Genomic DNA, 22,076 nt, shown 5'->3' on the forward strand with positions numbered 1-22,076 from the left:
TTTTCCCACGCTGTCAAGTTCACCACGTCAGGCGAGGAGTCTGCGCAGCCTCAGTGACTACCCCTGACGTCACTTATGGCCTGTATGCCTCATCTTAATGGTCTTGTTGCTGAGAAATGTTATATTCTTTCCTTATGCTAATGATTTCTTCCAGGCTCCAAGGCGTACGGTGCTGTAAGAAATCCCTGCCTCCTGTCTTCATTATAATACTTACCCCCTCCCATGCACGTCAGTTATGGCACAGGAATCCTGTGCCCTGCGAGTCACCACAATCTGAACCTCTTTCTTCCTTCTATGGGTGCTGCATTCATTGATCTTCTGTGCAGGCAAGTCGCTGTGACCTCCGATGTGCTCGCCAATAAAGATGCTCTCCCCACTTCTTCCCAGTCATCGCTAGGAGCCATGTGTACATGGTGATTACTATGCAGGGAGAAAGTGGGGAGAGCACCTTATCAGTGCGCACACTGGTGATCTCTAGATCGGAAGTTTCTGGCGCCTGCGCAGAAGATCCTTGAATGCAGTGCCCACAGAAGGGAGGATGAGATATGTATTCCTGAGGGAGTGCAGGACGCAGTTGCAGGATTCCGGCTCCTTAACTGGCGCTGATGGGAGGAGGCAAGTATTACAATGAAGACAAGAGGCAGGGATTTGTTACAGCACTGCAAGCCCCGGAGCCTGGAAGAAATCATTAACATAAAGAGAGAATATAAGATTTCTCGGCAACAAGACCATTAATATAAGGCATACAGGTAGCACTAGTGTAACATTTTTATTACCTGTATGCCCATATTAATAGGTCCTATATGTCCTGGGGGTGACAGATTCCCTTTAAATGTGATGGAGCTCATGGTTACTATATATGGGCTTGTTATACTAATACTTGTAAAAGACCCAGCTGGTAAGTTTCAAAAGCCCCCTACCTCCCCATCTCCAGCCCCCCAGACAGCAACTATTACATGTAATAGCATATAATCTCCTAACAAAACAGTATAATAATCAGCCCCCCAGTGCCCTGTTGCCCCTCACCCACCTCAGCCCTCACAATACGCTCATCCTCTCACACTCCCCCGTGCCCTGTCCGCCCTCCTCCACAATACCCCCATCCTCTCACATTCAGTGCACTGTCCCCCTTCTCCACTTCAGGCCCCACAATACCGCCATCATCTCACATTCACCCACCCAGTGCCCAGTCCCACCTCCCCCACAATACCTCATCCTCTCATATTCACCCTCAATGCCCTGTTGCCCCTCACCCACCTCAGCCCTCACAATATGCTAATCCTCTCACACTCCTCCGTGCCCTGTCTGCCCTCCCCCACAATACCCCGATCCTCTCACATTCAGTGCCCAGTCCCCCTTCTCCACTTCAGGCCCCACAATACCCCCATCCTCTCACATTCACCCCCAGTGCCCTGTCCCCCCTACCCCACAATACCCCATCCTCTCACATTCACCCCCCAATGCCCTGTTCTCTATCCCCCACTTCAGCCCCCAAAAGACCCCCATCCTCTCACATTCACCCCCCCAGTGACCATGACATGCCTTCATTTAATCAATCTAATAAATTCTATCTCCACTTACCAATGAAGTTTGCAGGCAGTGAGGCAGGACCAGGAAGTGTCTGAGAGAAATGCAAGGTGGCCACTAGGACCCAGCGTGCCTGAGCCAATCCGAGTGTGTACAAAACTGCAACCCAGCAGAGGCTCCTCCGGTCAGTAAAGCCTGCACTTTAGGGAGACGCTGCAACTGGCCACTGTGCTACCACTAAGTGTGAAGAATCTCTGTCAGACAGGAGCATGCATTTTCCTGCTCTCTTCCTGTGCTGTGTTCTGCCTCATCAAAAAAATGGCAGTGACTCTTGGTGGGCGCCTTCACGTGAAGGAGCCCGGGGTGATGGCCCCCTCTGTCCCCCCAGTAGCTACGCTACTGCCCTGCAGATGTGGCGCAGGTCTTTACTGATCTCTTTTGGAAATATTTTCAGATAAACCTAGGCAGTTACTTTATCAATTTAACATCACTTGTGACAGGCACTCTTGCAAACACCGTCAGTACATGAATGCAGCGTTATAAACACTGTCAGAACATGAATGTAGTGAAAGAATCTCCATCAGTACATGAATAGCGACAGGCTTAGTACAGTGATGTCAGGTCAGCCCCATATATATTTGAATTTCATGAACCTAAAATTATCATAACTCATAAGAATTCTGACCCTTTGCTCAGACACTCATATTTAAGTCACATGCTGTCCATTTCCTTGTGAACCTCAAGATGGTTCTACTCCTTCATTGGAGTCCAGCTGTGTTTAATTAAACTGATAGGACTTGATTTGGAAAGGCACACACCTGTTTATATAAGACCTCACAGCTCACACTGCATGTCAGACCAAATGAGAATCATGAGGTCAAAGGAACTGGCCAAGGAGCTCAGAGACAGAATTGTGGCAAGGCACACATCTGGCCAAGGTTACAAAAGAATTTCTGCAGTTCTCAAGGTTCCTAAGAGCACAGTGGCCTCCATAATCTTTAAATGGAAGAAGTTTGGGTACCACCAAAAGTCTTCCTAGACCTGGCTGTCCAGCCAAACTGAGCAATTGTGGGAGAAGAGCCTTGGTGAGAGAAGTAAAGAAGAACCCCAAGATCACTGTGGCTGAGCTCCAGAGATGCAGTAGGGAGATGGGAGAAAGTTCCTCAAAGTCAACTATCACTGCAGCCTTCCACCAGTCGGACCTTTAGGGCAGATTAGCCCCAAGGAAGCCTTTCCTCAGTGCAAGACATATGAAAGCCCACATAGAGTTTGCAAAAAAAAAAAAACACATGAAGGACTCCCAGACTATGAGAAATAAGATTCTCTGGTTTGATGAGATGAAGATAGAACTTTTTGGTGATAATTCTAAGCGGTATGTGTGGAGAAAACCAAGCACTGCTCATCACCTGCCCAATACAATCCCAACAGTGAAACATGGTAGATGATGAAAAGGTGTATACTCCAGCTTCTAAAATCTTGAAATGCTTTATTGGTGCATATAAATATAGTGTGATTAAAATCTTTGCTCAAAGGTGGATGCAGTCATGAGGATAGACAACGCGTTTCGATCTATACGATCTTGTGAAACATGGTGGTGGCAGCATCATGCTACGGGGGTGTTGTTCAGCTGCAGGGACAGGACGATTGGTTGCAATTGAAGCAAACATGAATGCGGCCAAGTACACAGATATCCTGGATGAAATGTCTTCCAAAGTGCTCTAGACTTCAGGCTTGGCCAAAGGTTCACCTTCCAACAAGACAATGACCCTAAGCACACAGCTAAAATGACAAAGGTGTGGCTTCAGAACAACTCTGTGAACATTCTTGACTGGCCCAGCCAGAGCCCTGACGTAAACCCAATTGAGCATCTCTGGAGAAACCTGAAAATGGCTGTCCACCAACTTTCACCATCCAACCTGACGGAACTGGAGAGGATCTGCAAGGAAAAATGGCAGAGGATCCCCAAATCCAGGTGTGAAAAACTTGTTGCATCATTCTCAAGAAGACTCATGGCTGTACTAGCTCAAAAAGGTGTTTCTACTCCATACTGAGCAAAGGATCTGAATAATTATGACCATGTGATATTTGTTTTTCTTTTTTAATAAATTTGCAAAGATTTCTACATTTCTGCTGTTTTCAGTCAAGATGGGGTGCAGAGTGTACACTAATGAGAAAAAAATTAACTTTTTTGAATTTACCAAAAGCAATGGAACAAAGAGTGAAAAATTTAAAGGGGTCTGAATACTTTCTGTACCACTGTAGTACACGAGATCAGACGATCGATCACAGATTAAAGTGCCCCAAGGAAACTTTACAGGGAAAAGTAAAAAACAAAGTTTTAAAAAAATGAAAAAACATAAAAAGCACAAATCCCCCATTTAAAATAAAAATAAAAAATACACGTGTGGTATCACTGCCTTCAAAAAAGTCCAATATATCAATATATAAAAATAATTAACCTGATCTGTAAACACCGTAAACAGAAAAACTTCAAGAACGCCAAGATAACTTTTTTTGCCCACTGCAATACCACAAAAACATGCTGTAACAAGTGATCAAAATGTTATCAATAAAAAAAAGTTTGAGTCCCTGCAGCTGCTTGTCTCGCGGCTGATGTGTTGTGGCTGCCTAACAAACAGGCAATCAATGCATGTGTTGAGGATGTCGAACAGCCGCAAGACATGCAGCTGCAGGGATTCATATTGGACTCATTTGGTTACCGCAACAGAGAGGAGCCAGAAGACCATCGCACCTGATTCCTCCTACTCCTGGGCTGAATAGAAGCAATTCAGCTTCTTTTTAAATGGTGTAAATTTCTTTTGGCAGTAAAGGGTTAACCGGCCATGTTGAGAGCTCTGGGAGCTAGGGCTCTCAGCTGAGCACTGTTAGCCACTCCTATCACCCATATAATCTGGGTCCTGACAGACACACATCATCAGAGTAAGCTTATGCTGTATGGCTGGGAGGATAGTAGTTGGTGGTTATAAGAGAAGGCGTTTGGTGGATTTATTGGTGACTGTTCATTGGTTTAGTGAGTGTGATAATTCCCTTTCTTCTCATATTTTGGTTTTACCCTATTCTCCATTCCCCGGTGAATTCCTCTGTTATATGTGAGTGTATATTTATATGCCTGGTGTTTTCCATTTCTCCTGTTTGTGTTGCCTTGTTCGTCTGGTTGGTGCACTGCTACTCCCCTCTTCCCTGGGAGGGGTAAGGGTACAGAAGGCAAGATACAAGGCCCCGGCATCTTCACCTTCTCCTCCTAGCGTTAGGGACAGGGAAGCGACTCCTGGGTCACCCGACAACAGAGTTTTGACATCACTATTACTGATCAGTAAAGAAGGTAAGTTCAGGGAAATACTAGCATGAAAACATTTGCAGAGATGTTAAACTGTTCAAATAGCTGCCACGTTTTATATGCAAACAAAACTACCATACTAGAGATCAATGTGAATGCTTTTCTGCCCAATGATGATAAGAGTATTCTAGGAGTGATACCTTTGTTGGCTAACCAGGAAATAAAATGTTTGCAAGCTTTCAGAGCACAAAGGCTCCTTCTTCAGGCAAGGTGAAGTGGATGTATACAAGAGAAAGCCTTGTCTGCAATAGCAAGTGTGTTTCAAGTTATCATAGCCATGTCAAGGTGTCTGTGACCAATATTAAATTATTTTAAGTACTACAGACGGGAAACAAGATATTTAAATGTGTATGGCCTCTGATACTGAGCGGATGTACAAAAGCCCATATAAATTCCTCTAGACAGAGGTCTCACAATCACACTACGTTTTACCACCACCACCACGACAAAAACACTGCCTCTCCCATTGGCTTACCAGTGTGAATAGACAGATGCAATACTACATTTCCCCTTTATTGGCGCTTCAGGGAAAATGAGTAGTTTGCATCAACTTCCAATGGCCAAAAAAATCTTTTTACTGAAGTTTTAGTTGCTGGTCGTTTAGCAATAATCTATTCACAATGACTGCGCTCATATCTCCGAGAAGAAACCCTTATAGATTAAATGAATGTTAATGTGATGCTCATGTGATCCAATGTACTCTCCAATGCAGATTTTTCTTATATTAGAGTTTTAAATGGCTTCAATATGGCTTCTACACACATTTCATTTTACATTTCAAGGTTTCTTGACTTAAAACCATTAATAGGGTCAAAATATCAGAAATTAGTAATATTTTCTTTCTTTACTTACGTCCTGTGCTTCATTCATTTAATTTATCCATTTAAAGCGACTGTGTCACCCCCTCCAGCCGTTAGAAACTAAAAGAGCCACCTTGTGCAGCAGTAATGCCGCATTCTGACAAGATTGCTCTTTTAGTTATTAGTGCAGTCAAAGCAGAAATAAAGCGTTTTATAATTTCTCCAAAATACATGTCTTTAGTCTTGGAGGCAGGCCTTAGCCCCCCTGCTGCACACGCCACACTGCCGTCACTCAAGGCTTCTTTGGCGTCGGGCGCCGCCCCCTCCACGCTGTTTTCCAGTCAAATCCGGCGCCTGCGCTGTTTTGTTCTCCCTGGGGCAGGCGCAGTGAGCGCTGCCCGTCTGATCTCAGATGCAGTCTCGCAGACTGCGCCTGTGCGGCCGCCCACCTTGTGAATCCCAGCCCCACAGGGTTGGGATTCCTGGGCATGCGCACTGCGTGTGTCAGCCACTCACCCAGCAGGAATTTGCAAGGTTCGTTCCCGGCGATTGCAAGGATGATCTATCAGCTGAAAATACACACGCTGTAAGGCGGGGGACCTGGGTGAGTGGCTGACACACGCAGTGCGCATGCCCAGGAATCCCAGCCCCGCACTGTGCATAATGCATAACACACTGTGGGGCTGGGATTCACAAGGTGGGCGGCCGCACAGGCGCAGTCTGTGAGACTGCATCTGAGATCAGACGGGCAGCGCTCACTGCACCTGCCCCAGGCAGAAGTAAACAGCGCAGGTGCCGGATTTGACTGGAAAACAGCGCGGAGGGGTCGGCCTCAAAGAAGCCTTGAGTGACGGCAGTGTGGCGTGTGCAGCAGGGGGGTTAAGACCTGCCTCCAGGACTAAAGACAGGTATTTTGGCGAAATTATAAAACGCTTTATTTCTGCTTTGACTGCACCAATAACTAAAAGAGCAATCTTGTCAGAATGCGGCATTACTGCTGCACAAGGTGGCTCTTTTAGTTTCTAACGGCTGGAGGGGGTGACACAGTCGCTTTAAATGGAGACTAGTGATGAGCGAATATACTCGTTACTCGAGATTTCTCGAGCACGCTCGGGGGTCCTCCGAGTATTTTTTAGTGCTCGGAGATTTAGTTTTCTTGCTGCAGCTGAATGATTTACATCTGTTAGCCAGCATAAGTACATGTGGGGATACCCTAGCAACCAGGCAACCCCCACATGTACTTATGCTGGCTAACAGATGTAAATCATTCAGCTGCGGCAAGAAAAACTAAATCTCCGAGCACTAAAAAATACTCAGAGGACCCCCGAGCATGCTCGAGAAATCTCGAGTAACGAGTATATTCACTCATCACTAATGGAGACCAATTATTTTACACATTACAGGAAATAAATGTTTTTTTTAATCAATGTAATTGAGTTCCACAAGATAAATCATATATACTTACAGTTTGGACCCCAAGTGGTGAAGTTGGTGGAGTTGACTATGGCATCTGTTGCTTGCGTCACAATGCTATCATACACCACAGACACGGCAACGCGGCCCGCGTTCTTTTGTGTGCACTCTCCATGATTTATCCTTAGAAAATGACCTGTAACACATTCAGTTCTCATGTGTTAGACATAAAAGGAAGGTTACAAAAAATAAAAAAACAAAGGCTACTTTCATATTTTTCAGTGAAAAAACAATCTGTCATAGGAAAGAATTTATGGCAAAATGTTAATGTAAAGGATATATGTGTTTCATGTGGAGTTTATCTCAAATTTTGCATAACATAACTTGTAATTGATGCATGTAAACTTATTTGGAGCAATCTAATTATCTAATAAAATGCTAGGTGATACTTATAAGACCATGTTTCCACATAAAAGTAAATGTTTTGTGTTTTTTATGTTAACAGTTCAAGGAAAGTGGATGCCATTTCATCCTCACTGTACCATAAAGATGCTGTTGATTTGTATGTTTTTGGTGCATTGACACACTATATTTTGATACAGGAAAATATATATCTACCGTGTCAGCCAGTAAATAGAAAAATATTAAAATTTGAGAGTCCTCAGTGGTTGATACCTTTTAATGGATAACTGAAAAGATGGCAACAAATTGTAAGCTTTCAAGACTACTCAAAAGCTTTATGTCTTTCTACATCAACTAAAGAATGTGCTCCTAAGATTATTTGGGGACATTACAACGTGGGACCAGACCTCAGTCAGAGGACAATAAAACTATCACACTCCTTATCTATGATCTGCTCCAATATTTACTGCCATAACTGTTTCTCCCTGTCCCACATTGATAGTTCTACTTACTGTCACTTGTCTTATTTCTGAATTATTCCTGAGTCCCGCTGTGTATAAATATGTGTGACCTTAGATTTTCAGAGCAGTCTTGAAAGCTGCTATTTGTCACCATCTTTTCAGTTAGCAATTAAAAAGGTATGAACCACTGAGGACTCTCAAATTTTAATCTGATTCCCTAAAAGCTTTTATGGGGAGCCTGAAAAAAAAACATATATAAAAAACACAATTTCATTTTTAGGTGCAGATTCCCTGATTTTTTGCACTTAAAATGCAAAAAAGATAAAAAAAAAAAAACACTAGCATCAGAAAGAAAAGGAAAATGTGGCAAAAAAATGCAGCAAAAAAATGCAGTACTGAGAGCAGATTGCTATTGTGGCGCAGACACCTACTGAAAAATGCTGAGGAAAAGATGCATGGCTGTCATGATCCAGACCGGGTTTTGAGTCCTGTCTTCCCCTTTTGCTGGTCTGGTCATGCCAGTGGTTAGCTTTCTCAGCCTCAGTCTGGTCTCAGGTTTGCTATTTAGCCCCGCTGTGTCCTGCAGATCATGTCAGTTATAGTTTGTGCCTACGGCGTGTGTAGCTGACCCCGTTTGCCTTGATCGGTTCTGCTGCTTTCTTTCTGAACCCGTGTCTGTTTACCCCCTCTTCCCTTTCTGTCTCTGTGTTCCCCTTTCATGTATTTATATAGAAAATGTTCAGCACATCCAAAAGGAGGAAGTGCACGGTCATAGGTTCCCAAGCCTTTATGTAAAATGCAAGTGACTAGCACACTCCAAAAGTGTTGTGATGCAAAGTGGGGGTTTTATTCACATACAGTATTCACAAACGTTTCGGTCGTTACTGGACCTTCATCAGTGTGCTAATATACTAGTATGCTTAGAGAAGCCCCGAGTAGCAAGGTTAGATTGCATCAATAAAAAGCCTGAAGACATATAGGTCGCGGGGGTAGGCACAAGCCGCAGAGATACAATGGTGTGTCACAAGTGACACTAACTGCTGGATGGAGCAGGAGCCACGCGGAATGTACTGCCAGTATGGGCTGCAAAATAGTGCGCATGAGGTAGACACAAGCTACTGAGATAGGGTAATGTGTTAGGGACTGACACTATCTGCTGAATGAAGCAGGAGGCACGCTGTATGTACCGCCAGTATGGGCTGCAAAATAGTGCTCAAGGGGTAGGCACAAACTGCTGAATGAAGCAGGGGTCACACGGTATACACCGCCAGTCTGGGCTGCAAGAATAGTGCGCACTATCCGCCTCATCAGCAACAGGAAGCACGCGGTGTCCACCGCAAGTGCAGGCTTGCTGAAGAGGCGGATAGTGCGCACTATTCTTGCAGCCCAGACTGGCGGTGTATATGGTGTGGCAAAAAAAAGGGAAGAAGCCAGCACTGCTTATGGTCAGAACGCAATAACTGAAGTGCAATTGCACATAAATTCTAACTGTATTTCAAATATGAGACATTTAGCAAACAATTGATCAATTCTTTGAGCTATCCTCGCTTGCCCCTCTGGCGCCATGGGAGTGACTCAGTATGCTCCAGGTACAGCTTGCATTTAATGTGGTCTTGCTTTTAATTCATTTAGGAGGCCTTTATGGCACGGCGAATATAAAAAACGTAGAGTAGGACTGCCCCATTATGAGAATGCCGTGAAGTGGCGGGGTGGCTCAAAGAATTGATCAATTGTTTGCTAAATGTCTCATTTTGAAAATACAGTTAAAAATCAATATGTGCATTTGCACTTTATGTATTGCGTCTTGGCCTTAGGCAGCGCTGGCTTCTCCCCTCTTTTGCTTTGATATTGGTACGTGGCTGACCACCACTGTTGCCGTGCACCACGCCGGGTTACGTGCGCCATTCTTTCTGTGTTTCTGTGATTGATAGGCTGCTGTACACACACACAGCAGCCCTGCCCTGCCCTAGGCTTTGTTTAATTATGCACCTGTGTCTCAGTCTGTCTCAAACTTTATCTGTGGTGCTGGATGGGCAGTGTGGAAGTTGGACCTGAAATGTCTATGCCTGGACCTGGTCAACCTTTATCCTCGCTTGCCCCTCTGGCGCCATGGGAGTGACTCAGTATGCTCCAGGTACAGCTTGCATTTAATGTGGTCTTGCTTTTAATTCATTTAGGAGGCCTTTATGGCACAGCGAATATAAAAAACGTAGAGTAGGACTGCCCCATTATGAGAATGCCGTGAAGTGGCGGGGTGGCTCAAAGAATTGATCAATTGTTTGCTAAATGTCTCATTTTGAAAATACAGTTAGAAATCAATATGTGCATTTGCACTTTATGTATTGCGTCTTGGCCTTAGGCAGCGCTGGCTTCTCCCCTCTTTTGCTTTGATATATGGTGTGGCCCCTGCTTCATTCAGCAGTTTGTGCCTACCCCTTGAGCACTATTTTGCAGCCCATACTGGCGGTACATACCGCGTGCCTCCTGCTTCATTCAGCAGATAGTGTCAGTCCGTGACACATTACCCTATCTCAGTAGCTTGTGTCTACCTCATGCGCACTATTTTGCAGCCCATACTGGCAATACATTCCGCGTGGCTCCTGCTCCATCCAGCACTTAGTGTCACTTGTGACACACCATTGTGTCTCTGCGGCTTGTGCCTACCCCCGCGACCTATATGTCTTCAGGCTTTTTATTGATGCAATCTAACCTTGCTACTCGGGGCTTCTCTAAGCATACTAGTATATTAGCACACTGATGAAGGTCCAGTAACGACCGAAACATTTGTGAATACTGTATGGAAATAAAACCCCCACATTGCATCACAACACTTTTGAAGTGTGCTAGCCCCTTTCATGTATTGACTCTCTGGTTATTTGACTCAGCTTGGACCCTGACCTGTTTTGTCTCTTGTCTTTGGCATATCCGCTCCTGACTAGTACTGACCCATTTGGCTTGTTATTGACCCTGTGTTTGTTTATTCCCTTTGTACTGCACTACAGTCTAATATTTGACCAGCTTGTTAGGACTATTCTGCTGCCACTTGGTGGTGGCCTCGCCGCAGCATTGCAGGTCTGGTCCTGATGTGTGCAGTCCTCCCTCCACTCTATTGCCACCTAGTGGAGCTTGCAATTACCTGTGCTGCAGCGGCATGACAATGGCTTCCTCATATGAGAATGTAGACTAAGCATAGTATAAAAAGCACAATAACAAAGTTTGTGCAGAAGTGTATTTAACAGAGCAAGAGAAAATAACTTAATCGTATGCAAGTTGCTTTTCTTTACCCAATTGACTTTCAATAAAAACTTGATGCATCCCACATTCCCAAGTTGCTAAATGAAGCAAGAATGTTAACAGGTTTGGAAAACTGGTTCTCTCTCTATCAATTTCACAGACTGGGAAAATCCTGTCAGAAGACAGTATGGAATTGAATTGGGTTATTGATTTTGTTATGTAAAGTTGGTAAGCAATGGCTTATTTTGGCTGTTTTAACAAGGAAAAACCAAATACAAATATGGAAATGCAAATACAGTGTAAATATACCAGAGGGTAAAATATAAGCATCAAGTGTAACAAATCATCCCACATCAAGTGCTTCTGAGATAAAGTAGTAAATAATTTGACATTCAATAACTGCACATAAAAAAAATCATCCTGTAGATATGGAGTACAGAGGAATCCAGTAGGGGAATCAATACAGCTCCATACTGTGCCATGGGTATATTGCTGCATTTCTATTATTGTAATTTCATGAGATTCCAAACTTACAGAGTGTCTTCACCCCTGGACGCCCCAGGTGGTTGCATTGTCATTATGTTTCTTATCGCAACTTAACCTTTAGATAGATATGAAACATGGCCTGTATAGTATCATCCATCAAACTGTTATTAAGTTGGAGGGGTTAAAATGGCCTTTCCGTGATGTGAATGAATGAGTTATGTTCGTCCCTTTGCTAGGACACCGAAAATACATCTCTCATAAATATCGGATCAATACAAACCCCAACATTAATCACTGACCACTGGCTCCAAAAAGTCTGCAACCTGGACTTTGATGAGAGGAAGCTTATGCCTGGGAAGCGCACTTCTAAGCCTTCACGTATACAAATCTCAGTTTTATTGTCTTTTTTCCGAGAGCAAATATCTTGTTGTAATTACCTGGTCACTGCAGGAGGCCTCTATTTCAATGGAGATGGAAGTGTCAGCTATCTCTCACTTTCCCAATTATAATTAGTTTCTTTCTTTCCCAGCCACAATTAATCCCATATGTTCAATGTGAGGGTGATATGCCCCCTCTCTGGAGATATCTTTATGTATTTTATTTTTTTCTCTATGACACCTCCCCCTTTTATAGGTGGAATGGGAGTCTGTTTTACAGATATTCCCCAAGCCCACCTTAAGGGACAAATTCTCTGGATCTCACAATACCCTCTCTTGGATTTAGAGATGGGCTTCTCCGTTAGGTCGTTCAGTGCCTCAAGACTGTCATCTATGAATAGTGCAGTCTAAAACTCCTGGCTGGAGGTAGCCAGAAGTGACGTTAAGCACCCTACCTCACAGGAACCTTCTGGGACCTGTCTGGTTCAGTAACTGGTCCTGTTATCCCTATGGATGATGAAGGTACAGAGGCAGTGCACTACCTGCGTTCTGGGCGCTCTGACTGTGGGTGACAGTGGCTATGTAGGCTGTCTTCTGCAACACTTTCCCATCCGACGGCCAGGCTGTGATTAACCCTTTCCCCTCACCCTGAAAGAGTGTGGATATTACTTTCCCACCATCCTGACAGGCTGTGGGACACACTTTCTCACCATCGTGACAGGCTGTTGTATATACTTTCCCACCACCCTGACAAGCTGTGGCTAACACTTTCCCACCACCTTGACAGACTGTGGCTAACACTTTCCCATCACCCTGACAGGCTATGGGTACCACTTTCCCACCACCCTGACAGGCTGTGGGTAACATTTTCTTCTGATCTCAATACCTCAGGAGCAGTGATAATCATTGGGCAACTACCACAGGCCATGTCACAGTTCGTCGTGACACTGGTCAGCTGCATGGCACAACCTGCTTTATGATCCCGATACCTGTCCTCATTCTTCCCTTGCTTGTGTTCTCTGTTATCAGTCTGTCACTCCATATGCTTGTGTTTTATGTTATCTACATGTCACCCTCTGTGCTTTTGCTACACATATCATTAAGTGCTGTTGCTGTTCTATGGCTGGTTGCTGTTCTATGGCTGTGTAAGGCCTCTCCCAGTCAGAGGCAGACAAAAGAAAGACACACTGTTTAGGACAGGACCACCCTCTGTGTCTTGCTGCAGTTGCTGATGATCAACTGGATAAAACGGAAGTAGAGCAAACTCAGCTAGGATTGGGTGAGTGTACACCCCTCACCATCAAATACTGCAGAAAAATGGTCACATGACTCTGCCTCTCTTCACTGATTGGAGCATGATGCTCTCTTTTCCTGTGCCGCTCTCTGCGAACACAGCGCATGTTAGTTTAGGCACATGTGCAGTAGAAACTTCAGGCAAGTATAAAAAAAAATGTGGAGTTTATTTTTTTCTATGTATGGAAGAAAAAATCCAGTCTAATTTTGCGGATAATTGTCAACCCAGTAGCTAGGGTCCCTTTGAGGATGGGAGTCCTGGGTAACTGCCCAGTTTACACCTCAAAATAATGCTGGCCCTTTACATATTAGGTTAAACTTATCCGAATTTGTCAATTCCAGCAGGATTGGCTGATTCTTCACCGACAGAGGATATCTGGGAGAGAGAATTTCAGTGGCGAGGAGATAATCCGAAGCCAAACACAGCCTCCAAATAGCATAGGACACATAAAAATAGGACAATGATTACCTCCATTTTCATTGCACAGATGGATTCGCTGTCCTAAGTCCATTGCTAGAAGTGTTTCTCTATAGGCCTGCAATATAAAGCAATGTACAGTATTGGACATTGTGTAGTCACCACTCCGACTTTCTTGAATAGTATAACAATTTACTATAGAAGAAATATAACAATAAAATACATACAGTACTGTCTTCATCAACATAATCTGAAATAATTACATCAATCATACAAAAATACATTACATATTAGTATAAACAACCCAAATAATCACAGATTTACCACTATCCAGTTTTCAGGTCATATATACTCCTGAAACTAAGGATCCCAGATTTGCCTATACAGTTGAATTATATATATATATACACACTCACAGGGGTTGGCCTAAATAATGGAAACACCTAACGTTTTGACAACATAATCTTCGAACATGTTATAAACATGCAAACCGTGACATATGGTAATGTTTAGTAGTTGATTATTTGTGTTATGTGATATCTGTATGTAAATTAACTGTTTGTTTTGCATAATTGTAAGAACATTGATGAGAACCTGATACCAATGGCAGACCTCTCGGATTTTCAAAGAGGCCAAATTGTTGGTGCTCGTATGGCAGGCGCTAGTGTAACAGAAAGTGCCTGAATGCTTGGCGTGTCAAGAGGTACTGTCTCCAAAGTAATGACTGCGTTTGAAAGAGAAGGAAAAACGTTCGCAGCAAAGCACAGGTCCGGCCGAAAGTCCAAGTTGACAGAGAGACCGTCGGACTCTAAAGCGAATTGTGAGAGGATCGCAAGACCATGGCTCCGAAAATCACTGCTGAACTCAATGAACACCTACAGAACCCAGTTTCCACGAAAACTGTTCGTCGGGAGCTGCACAAATCTGGATTCCACGGAAGAGCTGCAATTAGAAAACCGATGCTCTCAATGACAAATGTTTCCAAGCGTTTAGAGTGGTGTAGAAACTTCCAGAATTGGTCCTGCGAGCAGTGGAAACATGTGATATTCTCAGATGAATCATCGTTTACCCTATTTCCGACCTCCGGCCGAGTGTACGTTTGGAGACAGCCGAAAGAAGCATTCCATCCAGACTGCCTTCTCCCAACCGTAAAACATGGCGGAGGTTCTGTGATGATCTGGGGTGCTATTTCGTAGAGATCCGCCGGGCCAATGATATCCCTTCATGGAAGAATTAACAACAGAGATTATTTAGGCATTTTGGGCGACCAAATGCGTCCAATGGTTCAAGCACTGTTCCCGGAGGGGAACACCATCTTTCAGGATGATAATGCACAAATTCATACAGCTAGAATCGTTAAAGCATTGCACGAGGAACATTGTAATGAAGTTGAGCATCTCATCTGACCCCCACAATCCCCAGACCTCAACATTATTGAGCATTTATGGTCGATTTTAGAGATTCAAGTTAGACGTCGATTTCCGCCGCCATTATCACTCAAAGAACTGGAGGGTGTTTCAACTGCAGAATGGGCTAAAATTCCTTCGGAAACAATTCACACCTCATATGAATCCATACCTCAGAGAATTGAGGCTGTAATCGCCGCAAAAGGTGGACCTACACCATATTAAACTAACTTTTATTGATGTTTCCAGGTGTTTCCATTATTTGGGCTAACCCCTGTGTGTAATATATATATATATATATATATATATATATATACCAACTTTTTAATATCTGATGCAGAATAGTTAACCTAAAATAATAATATAGACACAGCCCATGTGATACATTTATGGTGTTCCAAGACAAGACTATCTCCTAATGTGCCGGTAATAGGATTAAAAAGAATATAGCTTAATAATCTGTTAATAACTCATTGCTACCAAAATAGTATAATTTCAGTGCAATACCAGAATAAATGCAGATTATTTGCTTCATTTCGTCCACATTTTGTACAATTTGAACACCGATTTAAATAGAATTTATTAAATTACAAGAACTATAATACAATCTATGGAGAATGTAAAATTGAGAAATTGTATTAGAAGCACTAAAGAAGACTTCTTTGATTTCTTTATAGGGAACCTATCACCCCGAAAATCGCGGGTGAGGTAAGCCCACCGGCAACAGGGGCTTATCTGCAGCATTCTGTAATGCTGTAGATAAGCCCCCGATGTTACCTGAAAAAGGAGAAAAAGACGTTAGATTATACTCACCCAGGGGCGGTCCCGCTGCTGGTCAGGTAAGATGGGCGTCTCTGGTCCGCTGCGGGCCTCCCATCTTCATTACAAGACGTCCTCTTCTGATCTTCAGCCACGGCTCCGGCACAGGCGTACTTTGCTCTGCCCTCTTGAGGGCAGAGGATAGTACTGCAGTGTGCAGACGCCGGAAAGGTCAGAGGCCCGGCGCCTGCGCACTGCAGTACTTTGTCTGCCCTCAACAGGGCAGACCAAAGTACGCCTGCGCCGGAGCCGTGGCTGAAGATCAGAAGAGGACGTCTTGTAATGAAGATAGGAGGCGCCGCAGCGGACCAGAGACGCCCATCTGACCTGACCAGCAGCGGGACCGCCCCTGGCTGAGTATAATATAACATCTTTTTCTCCTTTTTCAGGTAACATCGGGGGCTTATCTACAGCATTATGCTGTAGATAAGCCCCTGATGCCGGTGGGCTTACCTCACCCACGATTTTAAGGGTGCAGACAGACAGCCGTATAACCTGGACAACAAACGCATCACAATGCTTGGACTGGCAGTCGGCTTTGCCGAAACGAGCAGACAGCTGCATAGAAATACATGCTGTCACACTTGGGCAAGGAGAGCCGCCGGCCAGTGCGACCATTGTGATGTGATCATTGTCCATGTTATTTGGCTGCCTGACTGCGCCGCAAGAATGGCCTTTTGGATTGAGTCTCCATTAGATCTGTCATCAGCGGCCCAATTAGAAAATATATTGAAAGGATCTCCAGCTTAGTTTTCAAAAGAGATTTATACAATTTTGTAATAAGACCCTTAGATGAAGAAAACACTCAATTATGGTATCTCAGTTGGTGGAGGGATGTCTTGGATGACAAGATATGGGAAAACACACACAAAATTTCAGCTCACCCTTTTTGAGTAATCTCCATGGGATTTATTCAGTCCGAGCACGGAAAGAGCTTCTGCCAAGGCTCTCTGGAAACGATGAGAATGAAAGAGGAATCCAGCTCAGGAAAGTATATAAAATCAAAAGTTTTTATTCCAAATTATTTATAAAAGAGGAAACACTGCATGTCAAAAATCAGCAATATCCAATAAACGGAAGGACGACCATGATACAGCTGAACGCGTTTCGAACACTAGGTGTTCTTAGTCCACAGCCAGGCTGTGGACTAAGAACACCTAGTGTTCGAAACGCGTTCAGCTGTATCATGGTCGTCCTTCCGTTTATTGGATATTGCTGATTTTTGACATGCAGTGTTTCCTCTTTTATAAATAATTTGGAATAAAAACTTTTGATTTTATATACTTTCCTGAGCTGGATTCCTCTTTCATTCTCATCGATGACAAGATATACCTGATTTTTTTTTTTGTTTTAAATGCATGTACAATTTTAAAATAATGAAGTCCTTGTTACTCGGGTTAAACTTAATAGTAATTCATTAAAACCAAACACAGCTCCTCTGCAAAGTATCTGTCCCAGCCTAAACAGTCCCTTATTTCCCCCAAAAAATAGACCTATATTAATAATCTCTTTTAAATTAAGATTATATCAAAAAGTAGTAAATGAAAAGCCATCAGAAATATTATAATCATTCTTAACTCAACTCCGAACGTTGTGAACAAGATGAAAAGAGTATATCGCACATAGAGGAGTCACAGAGAAAATAACAGACTCTACAACTGAAATATGTTGCATTTCTATCCCATATAATAATAATCTTTATTTTTATATAGCGCTGATTGTCATGATATGTACTTTTGCCCTATCCTGTATTTGAATAATACGCCATTTGATGTATGTAACTGTTCTCTGGTTTCTATTAGCTGTAATTCATGTATTTTCTTGGCTGGGAGTTCACCTGTAACAATATGTCTCCTTCCCCCAATACTTGCAGCCCTCAGCTCTAATGTAATTAAGCTTTGTCAACATCACTAGTGGAGGAATAGCCATTCTTCCTCACAGCAGGTGGCTAGTCAAATGTACATACTACTTGGAGCCCACCAGTCTAGAATCTTCTGGTGGACCCAACCATTGAATAGAAGGTGTGACCCCTACCCCTTCATGGGCGGATCCCAGGAGCTCAGACAATCCATTCTTATTTTGAGATCAGATGTGAGTTGATCCTTGAAGGAGAAGGAGTGGGGATTCTTAGCTGAGGCAAGACCCCACGCCCATCTAGGACTGTGGAAGCGAACGGGGCGAGACTTGAGCTGAGGACATATCTCGTCGTTCGTGAGATTGTTTTGGGATCCCTTGGACTAATTGTGGACTATTGCTTTGTTACCTGGCACAAGGATTATCGGGAGGTGCCCCTGAACCTGTTCCATTGGACTAATTGTGGACTCTGTAGATCTACCTGCATGTGTTGTTCCAGCGTTCTTGATAATAAATCTGTTGAATCATCCCTCGGCCTGTTGTCCCTTCTTGCTCTGCCGTACACCCCGTCACACTAACATATTCCGCAGCGCTTTACAGTTTGCACACATTACCATTGCTGTCCCCGATGGGGCTCACAATCTAAATTCCCTATCAGTATGTCTTTGGGAAACTGGAGTACCCGGAGAAAACCCACGCAAACACGGGGAGAACATACAAACTCCTTGCAGATGTTGTCCAAGGTGGGATTAGTGTTTTTACCACACAACGGAGGGCACCATCACCTGAATTATATCATATCAAAGGGGATCAACCTACAGTATGTCCAAATTTAACCGATACGAAACCAAAAAGCAAGAAGACATACAAAAGCAGGGATACCCATGTAATATAACAATTTTATTGCACTAATACACACTAAACCACAAAAAACACACAAAAATATTTTAAAAACAATTAAAATTTACAAGATGGTACAAGACATCAGGAGCTGCGGTGTTGCCTTAAATATCAAAAAGGAGCAGGCGAATGAAAATGGAATGCAAATGGAAAGCTCTACATAAGAGCATTAAGGGTTGGCATTGGCACCAAATATAATACAAACAAAATATAGATGACAATCTAGATGACAATCAGGATACATGCGCACTGTGGATCTAACATGCTTGGGGTAACACTGCCGGGTTATCAGCGGCATCGCTGCACAGACATGCTGATACCATGCGGTAAGCTCAATCAGCTGTTTGAGATTTAGCGATAATTGTATTGTATATTAAAACAAACAAAATATAGATGACAATGCTAATAAATAGCAGCAATATTACTAATGCAGACTATATAACTAGATACCAGTGCCCCACATTTAAATCTAAAAAATCACAAGCATCAGTCTACACACAAATCCATGTGGACCATGAAGCTCACTAAGAGCAGGCTATGTGAAGAGATCCATTGCAAACCTAATCACTCTATCAGTGATACTTGAAATTATCAACAGAAAATAATGAAGCTAGACAACCTTATAGAACACCCTCTATAGTACCACACATGAGATGCATTCTAGTAAGTATTGGCATGCATACCGGCTCCTGAGATAACCCGACGCGTATCGTCACCGTTGTGACTTCATCAGGGGTGAAAAGAGATGTAGTGGTCAGTGTAGATCAAGTCGCTTAATATACAATACAATTATCGCTAAATCTCAAACAGCTGATTGAGCTTACCGCATGGTATCAGCGTGTCTGTGCAGCGATGCCGCTGATAACCCGGATGTGTTACCCCAAGCATGTTAGATCCACAGTGCGTATGTATCCTGATTGTCATGGCAACTCAAATGCCATGTCATACCTGGAAGATCCTTAGATGGACATAATAGCGGTGCTCTCATACCAGTAAACCGGGATCGTTGGTATTGTCATCTATATTTTGTTTGTATTATATTTGGTGCCAACCCTTAATGCTCTTATATAGAGCTTTCCATTTGCATTCCCTTTTCATTCGCCTACTCCTTTTTGATATTTAAGGCAACACCGCAGCTCCTGATGTCTTGTACCATCTTGTAAATTTTAAATAGTTTTAAAATATTTTTGTGGTTTAGTGTGTATTAGTGCAATAAAATTGTTATATTACATGGGTATCCCTGTCTTCTTGCTTTTTGGATTCCAAGGTGGGATTAGAACTCAGGACTCCAGCGCTGCAAGGCTATCCACTGAGCCACCGTGCTGCCCATATAACAAGAAGTTCTAAGTAGTTTCTAACAGCAGCAGATTTCTCATAGAATAACAAAGATTAAACATATCAAACAGTGAAATAAGTAAAAAAGAACAGGCATCGCCAATCCACACTGATCCCAATCAAACAAAATAGATAAAGTTGAAGTCTTGGCTGATTGGCCCTCCAAGACATTTCTAAACAGGCCATCAAATGTGTGAAAATTTACCTAAAATATAATTCTCTTGGAGTTTTTAGGCAATGTTAATGATACTGGAGGAGGTGCCTTAAATAATAAGTGTCTCTCAGCCATTGGCTTTAGGATGGCGCGCGAGGTCCCATTAAGAAGCACCGTGCCTGGGATCTTCACACCCCAGGTAGCAATCAGGGAGTAAAGAGGAGGAAGTGATGGACGGGGGCTGCAGCAGTGAGTGAGTCGCCATCCCTGTCAAGGGAGAGGGGTAGCATTTAGGGACGCCGGCGCTACACATAGAGTATATAGAGTATATAGTAATATGGCTGCTTCAATACTGTTCCAAAATCTTGGACCAGCAAGTCCACGCTGAACTTTCCTCCCACCTCTCATCTAACTTGCTCTTTGACAACCTAGTCTGGTTTCCGCCCCATCACTCAACTGAGACAGCCCTGACCAAAATCGCTAATGACCTACTTACAGCCAAAGCTAACGGACAATACTCTGTACTCCTCCTTCTAGACCTGTCCTCTGCTTTTGACACAGTTGACCACTGCCTCCTACTACAGATCCTCTCCTCCTTTGGCATCAAAGACCTCACCCTATCCTGGATCTCCTCATACCTTTCCAACCACACATTCAGCGTCTCCCACACTACCTCCTCATCCCACCCTCTCTTTGTTGGAGTCCCCCAAGGCTCTGTTCTAAGACCCCTACTATTCTCAATCTATACACTTGGCCTGGGACAACTCATAAAGTCCCATGGATTCCAGTACCACCTTTATGCTGATGACACTCCGATCTACCTTTCTGACCCAGACGTCACCTCTCTGCTGTCCAGAATCCCGGGGGGTCTATCAGCCATATCCTCCTTCTTCTCCTCTCACTTCCTCAAACTCAATGTGGACAAATCTGAACTCATCATCTTTCCTCCATCTCATAGATCTTCCTTACCTGACCTATCTATCGCAATTAATGACATCACGCTTTCCCCCATACCAGAAGTCCACTGCCTCGGAGTAACCCTTGACTCTGCCGTGTCCTTCAAACCGCACATCCAAGCTCTTTCCACCTACTGTCGCCTCCAACTATCTCCAGAATCCATCCTTTCCTCAACTGTCAATCTACTAAAATGCTTGCACATGCTCTCATCATCTCCCGCCTTGACTACTGCAACATCCTTTTCTGTGGCCTCCCTGCTAACACCCTTGCACCTCTCCAGTCCATCCTTAACTCTGCTGACCGACTAATTCATCTGTCTCCACGCTACTCCGCCGCTTCCCCCTCTGCAAATCTCTTCACTGGCTCCCATTCCCTCAGTGTATCCAGTTCAAATTACTAATACTGACCTACAAAGCCATCCATAACCTCTCTCCTCCATATATCTCTGAACTAATTTCCCGATATCTTCCCTCACGTAATCTCCGGTCCTCCCAAGACCTCCTTCTCTCCTCCACACTTATCCGCTCCTCACCCAACCGCCTCCAAGACTTCTCCAGAATATCCCCCATCCTCTGGAATTCTGTGCCCCAACACGTCCGACTATCAACCACATTCGGATCCTTCAGACGGAGCCTGAAAACCCACCCCTTCAGGAAAGCCTACAGCCTGCACTGACCCTGCTGCCTCCTCACCACTACCGATGCTACCGCCTCACCAACACCGGAGCTCCTACAACCCTCAACCTATTGTCTCCATCCCCACCATCCTGTGGAATGTAAGCCTGCAAGGGCAGGGTCGTCCCCCCTCTGTATCGGTCGGTCATTGTTAGTTTGTTTACTGTAAGTGATATCTGTAATTTAAATGTAACCCCTTCTCATGTAC

The 22,076-nt window shown here is 43.7% G+C and overlaps 1 protein-coding gene across 4 annotated transcripts in view; it reads right to left on the bottom strand.

Annotated features, from left to right (window-relative positions):
* The window catches only part of LOC138650247 (protein mono-ADP-ribosyltransferase PARP14-like), a 155,513-nt gene that overhangs the window by 33,798 nt on the left and 99,639 nt on the right, over window positions 1-22,076 (bottom strand). For all 4 annotated transcript variants that reach the window (XM_069740625.1, XM_069740624.1, XM_069740626.1 and 1 more), the window contains 2 exons: window positions 13,821-13,887; window positions 7,151-7,294 (listed from right to left, as the gene is read on the bottom strand). In XM_069740625.1, the coding sequence (XP_069596726.1) occupies window positions 7,151-7,294; window positions 13,821-13,887 (211 nt within the window). The remainder of the gene's footprint in view (window positions 1-7,150; window positions 7,295-13,820; window positions 13,888-22,076) is intronic.

This window comes from Ranitomeya imitator, chromosome 1, assembly GCF_032444005.1.
Source record: "Ranitomeya imitator isolate aRanImi1 chromosome 1, aRanImi1.pri, whole genome shotgun sequence".
NCBI classification, from domain to species: Eukaryota; Metazoa; Chordata; class Amphibia; order Anura; family Dendrobatidae; genus Ranitomeya; species Ranitomeya imitator.